The 15,855-nt window shown below is 40.9% G+C and overlaps 2 protein-coding genes across 5 annotated transcripts in view; one reads left to right on the top strand and one right to left on the bottom strand.

Moving 5' to 3' along the window:
• Nucleotides 1–1,734: 1,734 nt before the first annotated feature.
• The window catches only part of MED12L (mediator complex subunit 12L), a 560,363-nt gene continuing 546,242 nt past the window's right edge, over nucleotides 1,735–15,855 (top strand). For 3 of the 4 annotated variants that reach the window (XM_074298321.1, XM_074298320.1, XM_074298318.1), the window contains exon 1: nucleotides 1,735–2,276. The gene's annotated coding sequence lies outside the window, so the exon portion shown is untranslated. The remainder of the gene's footprint in view (nucleotides 2,277–15,855) is intronic. The other variant, XM_074298316.1, reaches the window with a different exon arrangement.
• The window catches only part of CLRN1 (clarin 1), a 45,719-nt gene continuing 42,508 nt past the window's right edge, over nucleotides 12,645–15,855 (bottom strand). The window contains exon 3 of the mRNA XM_074298334.1: nucleotides 12,645–14,373. Within this exon, the coding sequence (XP_074154435.1) occupies nucleotides 14,108–14,373 (266 nt within the window). The 3' untranslated portion in view covers nucleotides 12,645–14,107. The remainder of the gene's footprint in view (nucleotides 14,374–15,855) is intronic.

Genomic DNA, 15,855 nt, shown 5'->3' with positions numbered 1-15,855 from the left:
AAGTTTATTTTTTTTTAACTCAATGGTAGACTTTGCATTTATCACTATTATCTTTGTCTTATAATTATCCAGTGCTTTCTTTCTCATTGGGATATTTTTTGGGATCCTTACTCTATAATTCAAAGTGCTAATTGTTTTTCCCAAATTTTTGTCATTTGCACATTTGATGAGCCAGCCAAAATGCCTTTATCCAAGTCATTGATAAAAATGTCAAACAGCAAAGGACCAAGCATAATTCCTAGGACATTCCACCAGAGACCTTCTTCCAAGTTGTCATCAAGCCACTAATTGCTCCCCTTTGGGTTCATTCATTCAACCAGTTCCAAACCTACCTAACTGTATTATCATCCAACTCTGATACTCTGTTTTCTACAAGAATCATACTGGGATAATGGGACAAAGGCAATAAACAACATCTATAGCATTCTAATATAGGGGGTACACGGACAGCTACGTGGCACAACGCAATAGATAGAGTCTGGGAGCTAGAGTCAGAAAGACTCGTCTTCCTAAGTTCAAATCTGACCTCAGACTTGTAAATGGCCAAGTCTCTCAAATGGCCTCAGCTTCCTCATCTGTAAAATGAGCTGGGGAAGAAAGTAGCACATCAGTCCAGCAGCTTTGCCAAGAAAATCCCAAATGGGGTTGTGAAGACTTGAATATGACTGAAATGACTGAACAACAACAAAAACCTCACCAAAATAGATGTTGAGCCTGGTTTAACTCCCACATGATGGCTTTTTGTGAGCACTTCTTTTTCTAGATGTTCACCAATAGTTTATTCAAATAATATACTATAGAATCATGTCTAAAGTCAACGTCAAGTTCATTGGCTGATAATTCTTAGACCGTGGTGCTCCCCTCCAAGTGTCCTGTGATCCAGTGACTGACCTCTTCTTTCTGTCTCTCACATAAGAACTTTTATTTCCTAACTTGGCAAAGGCTTCCTTTGGGTTCCAGCTAAAATTTTACCTTCTACAAGAAACCTTTCCCAATCTCATTTATGCTAGGGCCTGTTCCCTATATCCTTGCTTACATCCTGTTTGTACATATATTGGTCAGTAGATTGTCTTCCCCATTGATCTGTGAGCGCCTTAAAAGAAAAAAGCTTGTGTTATGCCTTTCTCTGTATCTCCAGCACTTAGTAAAGTAACTGGCAACTAGAAGGTACTTAATTAATAAATGCTTATTGACTTGACTTTCATTTACTAATCTTGTAATACCTTTATGGTTCTCCATGGTATTTCAAAGGTCAAAGAATCATAGATTTAAAGCTAAAAAGAATCTTAGAAATCCTTTTGTCAAATCCCTTAATTTTATAGATTAGGAAACTGAGCCCAACAGAAATTACTTCCCTAAGGTTACACAGATAGTATCAGACGTAGCAATTGAACTCAGGTCCCTGGGTCCAGATATAGTGCTTTATCCCCTATTCTATGGACTCAGCGTACATATATGTCCCTTCTTTTAATAGCCAAAGGATGTAGTTCATTTAAGCCTGATAAAACATGCTGCCTTTATTTTTTAAATTATAGCAAAAGGCCAAATAGACAAGATTTAAACACATGAGGACTGCTTCACAGACCAAAAAGAGGTAACCAGGGATGGTGGCCAACCCATATGGATAAATAATAATACCAGATGACATGACTGCCTTGCATGTATCCTAGTAACCATGGTCTCTCTGTGATGAAAGATTACCCTGAAGTGTTATTTATAACTTTCTTCCCAACAGGGATGAGAGTGATTTATTTCTATTTAGTGACATGTGATGGGGATGTCCTGAGCCACCACCTTTAAATGGGCATGGGTTTTATAGACCCACCTGCTAAGAAATGGGAGGATGAGCAGCCCACTGTCCCGGACAGCTTTATCCTGGTAACTAACAACAAAGGTCGCATATAGCAATTGCAGACTGTCAGATATAAATAACAGATGGTGTGTGCAGGCTGAGGAGGGGAGCAGGCAGATCCCTTTTACCCACCACTGACAAAGGCATTATGAAAAAAAAAAACCTTTTTTCACTCTTTGTTCATTACTCCTACATCTGGCAATGAAACTGCCTTTGTGACTTTGTGGAGTTTTCCTACTTTATTGTACCCCAAACTCAACCCCCTCCCCAATGATCTGCTTTCTCAGATTGATATAGTTTTACCCACTCCAGAGATTTGACGATTTTGATGTTGAGCAAGGAAAATACAAAGAGTTACAAGATAAAAACACCCAATCAAAAGAGGGGAGATGATTCTGTGAATCCCAAGACTGCAGACATCCAGGTAATGCAAAGAAAGTGACTGAATTTGATCAGAATCACTGAATTTGCTAGAAAGGACTCAAGAGATCATCTAATCCATCATTCTCATTTTAAAATGAGATGGTTGAAGTCAGACAAGTGAAATGACAATAAGATTGTGCAGTTGAAGTCATTCTAAGTTTTAAGTTGGAAGATCTGAGCTTTGCCACTCACTTTTTTGGCAAGTCACTCAAAACTCATTGAACTCGAGTTTACTTATCTTTAAAATAAAGAATTAGATTATATCAGAGATTTTTAACCTAGGATTTATGGGCATCCCTTCCTTTCTCCCCCCAAGGACTCCGTAGATAGATTTCAGGGATGGAGGGGAAAATTCATTTCAAATTTACTAACTTCTAACTAAAATTTAACATTTTCTTAAATTATGAATTTTTAAAATGAATTTTATAAGGAATCTATGGACTTCTGTAGATTGTCAAAAGAACCCACAATGCCCAAACAGGTAAAAACCAGTGGAATCGATGATCTCAAAGGTGCTGTTCAGTTCCAAACCTATATCTGTATAACAAGTTAGCAAAGCTAGGGATCATTTCTGATACCCAGTCCAGGGTAGTTTCCATTCTACAAATTATCCAATGGTATATATAGTGTTTATGAGATGGCCTCCACAAGCAGCAAATTAATGTATTTACATCTTTTGAAGGTACAAGTGCAATTCTTCCTTTCATCCTTCCAAGTCAGGGTACATGGAAAATTAAGAGCATAGTTGTAGAAGTGAAAGAATTCTCAGAGACCATTTAGTCACTAACAGAAGAAAATGATACAATCAATAGATCATAGTGTTTAGAATTAGGAAGACTTATATGTGTCCCTGGATAAGTCACTCTGCTTTAGTTTTCTCATCTGTAGAATGAAGATAGTAATAGCATCTATCTCTCAGGATTGGTGTGAAGATTAAATGAGATATTTGTAAAGTGCTTTGTAAACCTTTAGATGGTGTATATGTGCAAGCTACTATTATTTTCCAACATCATATAGCAACTAAGAATTTAAGGTCTTCCTGACTTCCTAAGTTCAATAATTTACTTGCAATCAAGTGCTATTTTTGGTATCAGAGGCTATGGGTTCAAATCTTCCCTTCCCTTCCCTTCCCTTACAGTGCCTGCTTTGCATAATATCAGATATATACACTTGCACACATCCATGTTACACAGTTGCATGCAAGTAGGAAAGATATGAATGCCAAAAAGGGAGAACAGAAAGGCTACCGACGCCACTTACACTGGTCAATAAAAGAGTAGGATGGGAGAAGAAAACTAAGGATTGAAGATGTGGAGCATGTTTCGTTTCATCATCTCCCTTTCATGGGAGAGAGGCTGGCAGAGGAAGCTTTTGTCAGATGCCAATGCTTAATGTGAAGAAGAGTGGGCTGATCACCTTCTGGGGGCATGGCTCCAATGAGTCCATCTTTATTAAGTTAAGGGCAGCCCTTTCACCAAAGTCATAGGTCATTCTGCAATAGCAATGAAGATGGATCAGAGGATTCTGGGGATGAAAGTTCCCTTTGGCTACCAGGAAGAAGGAAAGAGAGCTGGGACTACTGAATGAACAGACTCTTGGGTCTCCCAAGAGTCTTGGAAGCTTATTATAATCCCTCTCTTCCTCCCTTACCACTGATCCCAAGACTGTGACTGTGTTCACAGGTCTAAGAGGAGGACCTGGATCTTTGAAAGCAAAGCATTGGGAAGTGGTCTTTGTATTTATATTCTCTGCCTCTTCATCCCCCTGTCATTCCTCAATGGAAAAATGCAGCTAGAATTTAGGAAAGAACTCATGTATCTCTGCACAATTTGTTGCCGTCTCCTTTGTTGCTCTGTGATGTAAATCCCTGTAGATTTGCGTCGCTAAGGTGTTGAGCACAAGAGGAGAGGTGAATATTTATTTCATGTGTAACTCATGAGATACAAATCCCTAATGAGTTTTCAAAGGGCAGCTGGATGATATTTAATGATGATCTCAGAGTCTTCATTTTATAAAAAATATAAATGTGATATTGACATTCTCCAAAAAATATCCTGTTGCTTCCCAATGATTCCTTTTACCTTTCCCATCCCAGATTTCTCTTGTAATAAAGTATAATTAATTAAAACAAATCAATGTATGGACCATGTCTTACATTTCCTTGGAGTACATATGCCTAGTAATAGTATCATTGAGTCAAATGCTAGGTATGTATGATTGTAGGCATTTTTAGCTTAATTCTATGTTTCCTGAGACATGCATTATGACTCATGGGACAGAAAAGTGACTCTGGAACTAGGAAGATATAGGTTGACAAATACTGGCTCAGTTTTCTAAATCTCTTAAGTTTCAGAAGGTGCAGACCTGAACTAGTAGAAGGAGTTTTCTTATCCAGGAGTTTCCTCATATCAATTAAATCACATCTAGTCCCTAGCTTTATCCAGATTCTCACAGTCTGTCAAAGAAATATGTTTCTGCATCTCTATGCTCTTTGTATCTCAGGAACAGGTCAATGAGTCCATCTTTTGAAAGTAAAATGTTTCAACTAAAATTTGTTGTTTTTTTTTCTCTTATCCTCCTTGTCTCTTCCCCTCATCCATTTAATACAAGAAAAAAAAACCTTTGTAATGAATATGAACAGTCTGGATTGGACATACCCCATAATATATGTCTTATTCTGCACCCTGAAACCATAATTTCTTTATTAGGAAGCACAATCATTGGTCATTCAGACAATAAACATTTAAGTGCCTGCTATGTTCTAGGCACCATGCTAAGTAAGTGTTGGTCCTCTGGAATCACGGTGTCCATCAGAGACTTACGTCTTTAAAAGTTTGGGTGTTTTTTTTCTTTTGTTTGTCATTATGATAACATAAATTATTTTCTTGGCTCTGGTCACTTCACTTTGCCTCAGTTCATATAAGTCTTACCAGACTGTAATGAAACCATTCCTTTCACAATTTCTCACAGCACATTAACATCTATTCCATTCATACACTATCCTTTGTTGAGCCATTTCCCAACTGATGGGGACCCCTTTGGTTTTCCATTCTTTGCTTCTATAAAAAGAGCCACCGTGTTTTGTAAATAGGGATCCTTTTTGACTTTGCTTGATCTCTTTTAGATATAGAATAGGTAGAGGCATTTCTGGGTCAAAAGAATCACAGTTCAGTGACTTCTGGGAAATCAGTGCAAATTACTTTCCAGAAACCAGACAAATTCACAAGTCTGCCAATGGTGCGACAATGTGCCTGCTTTCCTGAAAGTTTGCCAACATTTCTATCACCCCTGTCAATCTGATGGGGAAGAGGTAGAATGTCAGCTCCTTCAGTTTACGTTTCTCTGATCATTAGTGACTTAGAACATTCTTTTTCTCCCCACATGGCTATTGGTAGCTTAGATTTCTGCTTGTTCATCATATTCTTTGAACATTTATGTATCGGTGAATCAGACCACTCAAATGAACAAAACTCTGATCTCATATTGCACGAGCAAGACTCCAACGAAGCTGCTTCTTTGCCTTCTCTCCAACAGGGATTCTTTCCTCTCTGAAAGTCTGGAGTAGCATGGGGATTCGAGGAAAGGGTCATACAAACAGAGGTTTCCTAGAGAAGGGGGAAGGAAGTTGTTAGGATTTGGCCCGGGACAGAGATGTCCCATTAGACAGACAGCACAGGGCAGGGGTTGAACAGGTGGCGACAATCCCTCCGGCTTGTGTGTGCGTCTCACAAGCGGACACGCTTTTGCTGGAAGGGTTGGCTCTTGGACCTTGCGGCTGGCTGCCCATTTCCCTCTCCTTTTATAGCCAACCATTTTAGTGGATGTTACTAAATACAGAATGGGCAGTTTGGGCGTAAGGCAGTTGACTGGATAGGCGGCTCTGAATTAGAGCAGCTTTTTCCGAAGGGAAAGTACATGAAAACCCGTAATGTGAGAAGGCTGCAGTAACGGTCGAGGCATTCCTGCTCGCTGGTGAGCTCAGAAATGGCATTATTCCTGGGGCAGAGCCGGATCTAGGGACAGGCAAGGTAGGCAGTCTCTAGATCCCAACACCATATGGTGATTCTGTTGGGGGCAAAGCATGATTTCATATTATTTTCCATAAGTGGATCTGTATTTAGTGCCTGAGAATTTCATTCTCTTTATTTTATCATAGGCTGAGTCTCATGTGTTTCTTATAGTAAAAACTCCATTCTGGAGGTCTGTGACATTCCAGAGGTACTATTTTAAAATCTCTCCTACAGCACGCAGAAATGCCATCTTAGTCCCGCTGTTGTACCACCAGAGGCTGGCATTCCTCACGGTACCGGCCACTTTCTTCCCTCCACCCTCTGTACAAAGCTGCTTGGAGAAGACACTGGACCCATCGGTGAAGTTCTGATTCAACTTGTCACTTCCAAATCAGACTCCCGAGTGACAAGGTGATAAATATGTTCTCCCAGCCCTGTGGAGTGTTAATTGGATGATCTTCCAGACCGAGGAGTAGAGCACCTAAGGGATCTGCCCTCTCTCTGGGCACTTGATTTAGGATGCGTTTTGTTGCCTCAGGCCACGTTCCAAACAAGGAAACAAAACAAAACAAAACAAAAACCTTGAACCTTAGCTTGTTCATCTTTAAATGACTCCCACCATAAAACTACAAATGGTTTTGTGTGGTCTGGAAACAGACTTGGATATTCTATGATAAAATGTTGTTCTAAGTTTTATATTTCATTTTATCTTAACATTTACTGGAGAAGGAAGTGGAAAACCATTCCAGTATCTTTGCCAAGAAAACCCCATGGACACTATTGGTGAGCTACGCCCATGGGGTCACGGAGAGTTGGATGACTGAACAGTAATATGTCTTACATTACTATCCATATAGAGCTTTAAGACAGAATGTAATGGAAAGAAGACTGGAAGGTAAATAGGAAGAATAAAAACATCAAAAATGAGAACTAGAAGACTGTAATCGTAAGAGGCAGCTAGATAGCTTGCTGGATATAGTCTGGAGTCAGGAAGATCTGAATTGAAATCTGGACTCAGACATTTATTAGCTATGTGGCTTTGGACAAATCACTTAATCTCTTCTTCAGTTTCCTCATCTGTAAAATGGGGAAATTATAATAATACTTGCCTCCCAGGCTGATTGTGAAGATCAAATGAGATCATATTTATAAATTGCTCAGTCCAGTGCCCAGTACATAGTAAATGATATATAAATATTAACTCATCTTCATCTCCTCCTCCTCTTCATCTTCCTGCTCCTCCTTGCTCTCCTCCTTCTCTTGCTTCTCTTCCTTCTCTTTCTCCTTCTCCTATTCCTCCTCCTGCTCCTCCTTCTCTTCCTCCTTCTTCATATTCTTCACCATCATCATCTCATCATCATCTTCTTTTCTTCTTCTTCTTCTTCTTTTCTTCTTCTTCTTCTTCTTCTTCTTCTTCTTCTTCTTCTTCTTCTTCTTCTTCTTCTTCTTCTTCTTCTTCTTCTTCTTCTTCTTCTTCTTCTTCTTCTCCTCCTCCTCCTCCTCCTCCTCCTCCTCCTCCTCCTCCTCCTCCTCCTCCTCCTCCTCCTCCTCCTCCTCCTCCTCCTCCTCCTCTTCCTCCTCCTCCTCCTCCTCCTCCTCCTCCTCCTCCTCCTCCTCCTCCTCCTCCTCCTTCTTTTTCTCATCCTCCCTTTCTGTTTCTTCTCCTGCTGTTGCTGCTTCCTCTTCTGCTTCTGTTTCTGCTTTTTCTTATTGTTAAAGCAGTTAACCCAGTGTTTGGCACATGGAGGCTCTTTATAAATCTTTTTGAGGATCAAATGAGTTAATATATGTAAAGTGCTTAGCTGCTTCTTCCCTTCTCTTCCTCCGTCACCCATAATGACCAAGCTTGGACTCAACAGAGAGATATGGGAACTTAACTATCTCTGTTCTTCTCAGACATGGGGATTATGAATACAGATTACTGTCCCAGAACTCTATTGATGATTTGATTAGTTTTACTGAACTACTTATTCCTCATCCCCCACTCTCATCCCACCCCAACTCTCACCCCTCTTTTTTATTCTTTGCCACAGAGGATGGTTTTCTCATCGGTATAAGGGATATATATGAGATAAAAAGGAAATTTTTAAAGAAAGAGCAATAATTTAAAAATTGTGATATACAATAGATTATTGTATTGCTTGCCTTTGTAATAGATGAAAGTCTGGAGGAAGGGAGAGAATTTGGAACTTAAAATGTTAAAATAATGTTAAAAAAACAAAATTTGGAGTCAGCAGAACACGGTTCCAATCTCAGTTTAATGGTCACTAATAGTGTAGACAAACTGGACAAATTTTATAGTTTCTTTATGCCTCGAGAGGAAAAGCAATTCTTGCACTGCTTGCTTCACATGCTGAGTCTAAGGAAGGTTTTATGCATCATCCACCCAAGTATGTGAGTATTGCTTGTAACTAAGGATACCCCTTAAGAAAAATTTGGAGGGCCTGTCTGCGGAGTCACAGGGATGGCGAATGAGACCACAGGGTAGGTGATTGTCATGGCTTTTCAAAGCCCATGGCAGTATTGATTTCACTGGGTGAGTGGGATAATGAAACATGGTCTGGTCTAAATGCAGTAAACTTGCTGTGATTGTAGTCACTCAACCATACCAGGTAGATATTAAGCCCCGAGATGAAGTCCTAAGGTTGAGTGAAATGGTTTCCTCAAACATTCAAGGTGGGACATAGTCTTTGGAGACCTGGCTCAGAGCATACTTTCCTAGGTGAGAGGCTGCATGGGTGCAGCAACAGGGTAAATGGCAAGACTTTAATGGATGCTTAAGATTCAGGAAAGAAAGCTGGGATGGCTAGAGAGAGAACGCAGATCCAGGAGCAAGGCATAGCTCGAGGAATTTTATACTGGCAGGAGGCTCCCTGTACCACTACAAAATTCATCTTTAATCATGTTAAGGAGCTTGTAAAACCCTGGAATTAAAATTAATTTTAATCGAATAAACCATAAGCCAAACTATTCTGTGTAGCCTGTTTAACAGTTTGGGGTGAGGGACTAAAACCCCCAAAGGAGGATTAATCACTAGGTTGAGTAGTTGAAGAGAGTATTACATTCCAGTAAGGAGTGGCTAAAACTTGAGGAAATAGTGAGGATTGCTCCTACCCTTATGAGCCACTTGTGTTCTTGCTTCCTGTTCCTAGTAGCCCCAATTCTAGTCTGCAGCTAGAGGCAAGGGGAGACACAGCTTTGTGAGCTCCTGGACGCTCTGGCTGTGGGACCCAGAGAGAAGGAGGGTTTCCTTTTCTTCGCCAGCATCCCTCAGGACCTGTGGGTGGTGGAAGGAATCTGTTAAAATCTGCTATTGTTGATCCTAATTATAAGAACATCTGTCCCCCTCTTCACAGATGTTCTGTTGCTCTGGGAACAGGTTTGTGTGTTTGTTTGTTTGGGGAGAAGCAGGCAAATGTAGGCAAAACTGCTTGGAATCCAGAAACTAAAAATGGCCCACGTCCTGGGATGATTTCTTGAGAGAGAACAGTTCTGGATTTTGTTATTGGAAAGGGAAGAAATTAAGCTCAAACTGGCTAGAAAATGTCTGACATATAAACTATGCCAGAAGTCAAAGGGGAGTGGATAAAACTGGTACTTAATTTCTTTGACAGAGTAATTAGATCAATAATCTCTAGTATGTGCTTGAACTGGAATTAATGTGCCGGAGTCAGCTCCAGTTGGCTTTAGAAAGCCGGTTGTTAAATCTTGAGTGTGAGCATTTATACCTTGGAAACTGAACACTGAAAAATGCAATAAACATTTATTTAAATATTCAAAAACCAGAAGACCTGATTCGGACTTTCTTTGCTGACCCTTGGATTATAGGATGAAATACAAGCACCATGGTTTTCTCTTCATGGCTCTTCTCGATTACCTTTCAGTTTTATTTCGTACTTCTCCCCTTCCCGAATTCTCCATCCAGCCCAAAGAGACTGACCCTAAGCCTCCCCCTGAAGTCCTCCTGCCTGATTTGTGGCAATATCGGGCTTTCTTGGCTCTGATTTTCAGAATCCCTGTCTCCTTCCTTGGCTCATGGGATGCCTTCTTTGTGAAGTTTCCTCTGATTCTGAAGTGTTTTGGGCTTTCCCTCCCTCCTCATCTTCATCTGTGCACTAAGTTTCTTCATGTGTAAAAAGGAGTTGGACAAGAGTTCTTAACAAGAATAAGTAGGATATTATAACTAGGATATTTGATGTAAAAAGCTCTTAGCTTATCTTATTTTGTATCATCCTCACGAAAACTCTGGGAGGTATTTTCACCCCCATTTTACAGATGAGGAAGTTGAGGCAAATAGGGGCTACTTAGGACTTGCCCAGAATCACACAGCCACTGAGTGTCTGGGGAGCTTTAAACTCCAGACCTGATGCTCCATCCACTGCACCACCTAGCTATTCTTAACACGAGGCTATCAGCTTGTTTCAAAAATATTTTGATAATTGTTTTTCAGCATTATTATCCATTTAAATATATACATTACACATTTTAAAACACTATTCTGAAAGTAAGCTTCTCCGGAGTGTTCAAGGGGGCCCTGACCCTCTCCCCTGCAGGTGAAAAGCCTCTGGACTGGATAGCTTTAAGGTCTCTTCCAGGTCCAGATCTGGGATCCTGTGACTGGCGCTGATCTGGGGGGGTATCTCTGTCCCCAGGGACCTGGAGAACATAAGCTCCCCGAGGGCAGGGACTGTTTCCTTGTATCCCCAGTGCCTTAGACGTAGAATTCAATATTTAACAAATTTGACTTGAATCCTTGGCTTCCTCTGGGATTAATGTTATATAGGTACCATAGTACGACGTCATGTCATTTCCCATCACGTGATAGCATATCAGGATTGTTGTGAGGTGTAAAAGAGCTCCTATTCACCCCCAAACCTAAGGCACCGGGAGAATGGCAGCTGTTATTAGAGGGCTCTGTCTTACCAGGACTATTGTCTGTGGGATCCAATCCCTGGCATTTGGGGGCCACCTTTTCTCCCCTCCCTGTGGCCCCTCCAAGGGCTTGGGGAGTGGCCTTTGTGACCATGGTGATCCATGAATGGATGTCCCCATTTCCCCCATGTTGGCTCTCCAGAAGCCAGCAGGGGGACCTCTCTCCATAGGAGAAGGCCGGCGGCCACGTGGGGTGGGAGAGAGGCCCTGACAGTGGGCCGACCTGGAATAATGAAAGCAGAGACTGGCCACGCTGAAGGGAGCCGGCTGAGCTGCGGCCCAGAAGCCTCTTCCTAGAGACAAGGGATGGGCTGCTCCAGAGTGAGGCTCCCGAGAGGCTCCATTTCAGCCCTGTGGCCGGACCCCTCCTCATCCCTGTGGTGGATTTCCCGAGTGGGGGGCACTCATCAGGGTTTGTTTAGCTGCCTCTGTTGAGTTTTCTTTTTCTCCTCTCCATTTCTTAGATAAAGAATTTTTTTTTCAAATTACTTGTTTTCCAAAGGAAAAAGCCCATGGAATTTTTCAACCCCCCTGGGAGAGTGAGGGAGGTCAGAGAGCCGTGATGTAGTTAACGGTTCTGTGACCCCAAACCAATTATCCAAGGCCAAATGGATGATGTGATTTTTTTTATTTCCCCTTTGAATTGCCAATGGTTCCACATAGAACCATTTCTGCACTAAAGAACACTCAACCCAGGCTGACTGGGCTTTTATGTTTATTTTTATTTCATTACCAAAATGAATCACACCACACCCCCAAATCAATGCTTCTTAGAGGCGCAGTGCTGGACCTTGGGGACCAGAAGTTCCGGATTTTAATCTTGCCTCTGAGGGTTCTCACTCCCAAATACATGGCTTAGTGGTGCGTAGATTGTTGGACTGTGGAATTCTGCCTCTTATGATTCCTAGCTCTACGATTGTGCAAATCCCTTCATGTGTATGATGCTCAGTCTCCTCATCTATGAAATGGGGTTATATCTACCACACAGAATAGTTATATTTTAAATGAGAAAACAAATGGGACTTTTATAATTTTAAAGCATTTTATATATGTGTGTGTGATGTATAATGAAATACACACACACACACACACACACACACACACACACGAAAAGTAACAATTTAAGGATCTAGGATTTCACCAGAAGGGGGTATTCCCTCCAGCCAGAGGCCCAGATTACAGCCCTGATCAGAGAGGTAATGGCATTCAGAATGAATACCACCTAGCCTGAATCACTGAGTAGGTGTTGCCTCAGTCAAACTGAGACCTGTCAAAGACCCTAGCTTAAAAGGTTTCTCACTGCACCCCGAGCTGTCTCCAGTCATTCTGACCTCTCTCTGGCCACTGGACCCAGATGGCTCTGGAGGAGAAAGTGAGGCAGGTGACCTTGCACGTCGCTCCCACCCCTTAAAATTTATACTCTGAGACAACATCTAGTTTGTTTTTATTATAAGATTTTCAGATGAAAGAGAAGTTCTACAAAACATAGCACAGCATAATTTCAGAATTTAACATAATTCTCATTTGACATTCAGAGGTATCTATGGTATGTGATAGCATTCAGTACTTTGAAATGGTCCCTAACAAGTCATTCTCCCTAAGGCTCTGTGGAAAACACTCTGGCTTTCTTTCTAGGTTCAGGTCCCTTTGCTGATGCTTGGGCAAGTGATTTGGGCTTCCTGAGTCTGGATTTCTGATCTGTAAAAATGGAGGAACGCGTTTCGATGGTCTCTGAGGTCTCTTCCAGATCGAGACTTTGTTATTATCTTCAGTCAGTTTATCTCCCTCACCTTTAGTTTTTCATCTGAAAAATTAGGAGCTTGGATTAAATGATTTCTAAAGTCCATTTCAGGGCTAGCATGTGGTAGAACACAGAATAATAGACTTGATCTGCTTGGCCCCAGGGGGCTGAATGAGAAGTAGTGGGTGGGAATTGTAATTTAGATTTAGTCTTGCTGTCTGGGAAAAAGAAGCAAAAATACTTCCCAACAGAGCAATCCAGAAGTGTAATCGGCCACCTCCGAATCCCATGGGCTTCTCCTCTTGGGAGGTCTTCAAGCACAGAGTGGATGGCCATTTGTCCTGGATATGGCAGAGGGGCTTTCTTGTTCTGGCATGAGACAGCCTCCCTCCTAACTCTGAGGCTCTCCATTCTAAAGCAAGTCAGTTTTATAGGATAAATCAGGAGCCTCAGAAACCGTCAGAATTTTCATCAGCCTTTGATTTATACAAAGAACATCCTTTTTCTATATCTTGGCTTCTTGGAGAACCTCAGTTTCTTCCTTCTGGTCTTTTTCAGGGTGTGAAGGCTCCAAACCAGAAAGCAGGATAACTGAATTAGCAGCAATCAAGACAAATTTTGTCAAATCTGTTGATATATTCCCTACACCCCCTCCCCCCGTCAACATAAAAACTGCTTATTTAGTGCATGGCTGTCTTTTAAAAAGATTCTCACTCCCTGCTCTGATTGCTGATACATGCATCATCCATAAAGATTGCCTTGATCAAAAATCAACTTTCTGATCGGCATGTGTCTTCCCAAAGCAGACATCTTCTGACTCCCTCATGGCAAAAGAGACTTTTCATCAGCCTTTGATTTATGCAAAGAGCATCTTTTCACTTATTTTAGTTCACAATTTCCTTTGAATACCTGGGGGGAAAATGGCTTCCTGCTGTTTAAAGCATCCCTTTCCCCATTCCATATTCTTCCTTCTGCCACCTTTATTTTCTTCCCTTGCTAGTGTAGAAAATATCCATTTGTCCCCAAAGTCCCCAATCAATATGTATTTTCTTAGTTTGAACGTATTTAGATCTAATTTTTGTGCAGAACTGCCAGGAGCTGAGGACACCTCCTTCTTTATGTGGACAATGATAAAAAAAAATTCAGCTTTTAGTACATTAGATCTGCTGCTGCACTAGTAGTTTCAAAGTCTTTAGATTTTGCAAAAGGGAACTGAAACCCAGCAAGCCGGATTAAAAGCCCGTTCAGAATGTGCACAGAGAAACACATGAAAATGATCCAGAAGGAGGTGATATATTTTTCACTGTGAGTTTTGTAAATGAAAGTCCCTTCCTTATAATTTGCAATTTTCTCTGAGAGATGGTGCATCTTTACTTCAGAAGCGAACAGTATCATAACAAGACAACCACAGGAGCCTGAAACAAAGAGAAAAAAAAAAAGATGAAGAGATGAGCAAACACTTCTCAATCCTGATGGCCAGTTGGAGCTAAGAAGAATGGGGAGGAAGAGTAAAAATTAAGAAAATACTTGTTTTATTTGGAACGATGTTCAGAAACTAAACCAAAACAAAACTTACAAACACTTTAAACCAAAAATACCACTACTAGGCTTTTACCCTAAAAAGAGCAAGGAAAAGGAAAAGGACTCATATATACAAAAATATTTATAATAGCTCTTTTCAAAGGAGCAAAAACCCTGGACATTAACAGTGTCCACTTGTTGGGGAATGGCTAAACAAATGAGAGCATGTGAATGGAACAGAATATTATTTTGCCATAAGAAATGACAAAATGAACCATTTCAGAGGAAGTTGGGAAGACCTCTACAAACTGATTCAGAATTAAATAAACAGTACTAGGGGAACAATTTGACAAAGAAAACAACATTGCAAAGAAAAAAAAAAACTTAGACCATAGAGCTCTGACAAACCATGATTCCAGACGAACAGAGATGAAAGTCTGTTACCTCTCTCTTAAAGGAGCCATGATGGACTCACAATGCAGAAGGATACTTACATTTGTGGACATGGCTAATGGAAGCATTGGTTTCTCTTGACTATGAATATTTGCTTGCTCTCTCTCTCTCTCTCTCTCTCTCTCTCTCTCTCTCTCTCTCTCTCTCTCTCTCTCTCTCTCTCTCTCTCTCTCTCTCTCTCTCCCCCCCCTTCCTCCCTCTGTGGCTCCTTCTTCTTTTTTCTTTCTATTTTTCATTATTTCTTTTTTCCTTCCTCCCTTTTTTTCCTTCCCTCCCTCCTTTGTTCCTTCCCTCCCTCTTTCCCTTCTTCCCTCCCTCCCTCTCTCCCTTCCTTCCTTCCTTCCTTCCTTCCTTCCTTCCTTCCTTCCTTCCTTCCTTCCTTCCTTCCTTCCTTCCTTCCTTCCTTCCTTCCTTCCTTCCTTCCTTCTTTCCTTCCTTCCAAGGTGGTAGTGGAAATCCCACCACCTCTCTGAAAAACCCATTTCTTCCCTTGAAAATTCACTTTCCACTTCTTCAGAGCATATTTGTATAATTCCTTGTAAAATTGGCTTAACCATTTTGTGTTTCATGCTGAAAACCAGAGTTGTTCTGCATTAAAATTACAACTAACAATAACAATAGGATGCTTCCTCTCTTATCTTTTGAAAGTTGCAGAAAAAAAAAGATTGCTGCTTTCTTTCCACAAATGCCTTCTCTGGGCCATGCAATGAAGACACATTTTTACAAGGACGTGAAATCCAGGTATTTCTTCTGCACTTATAAAGAAAATTCAAGCTTGGTTTCCTTTTCAAGTTGTTAACTATTTCAAAAATGCAGCTTTGTTAAGGGAAATATCTCTATATTGAGACTATGCTTTGAACCTAAAACAAGAATTGCTTTTTCAATCAAAGCTTTTTTTTTTTTCCCCAAATTCATTTGGCCAT

Source organism: Sminthopsis crassicaudata, chromosome 3, assembly GCF_048593235.1.
Source record: "Sminthopsis crassicaudata isolate SCR6 chromosome 3, ASM4859323v1, whole genome shotgun sequence".
NCBI lineage: Eukaryota > Metazoa > Chordata > Mammalia > Dasyuromorphia > Dasyuridae > Sminthopsis > Sminthopsis crassicaudata.
This window is presented reverse-complemented; position numbering and strand designations above follow the sequence as displayed.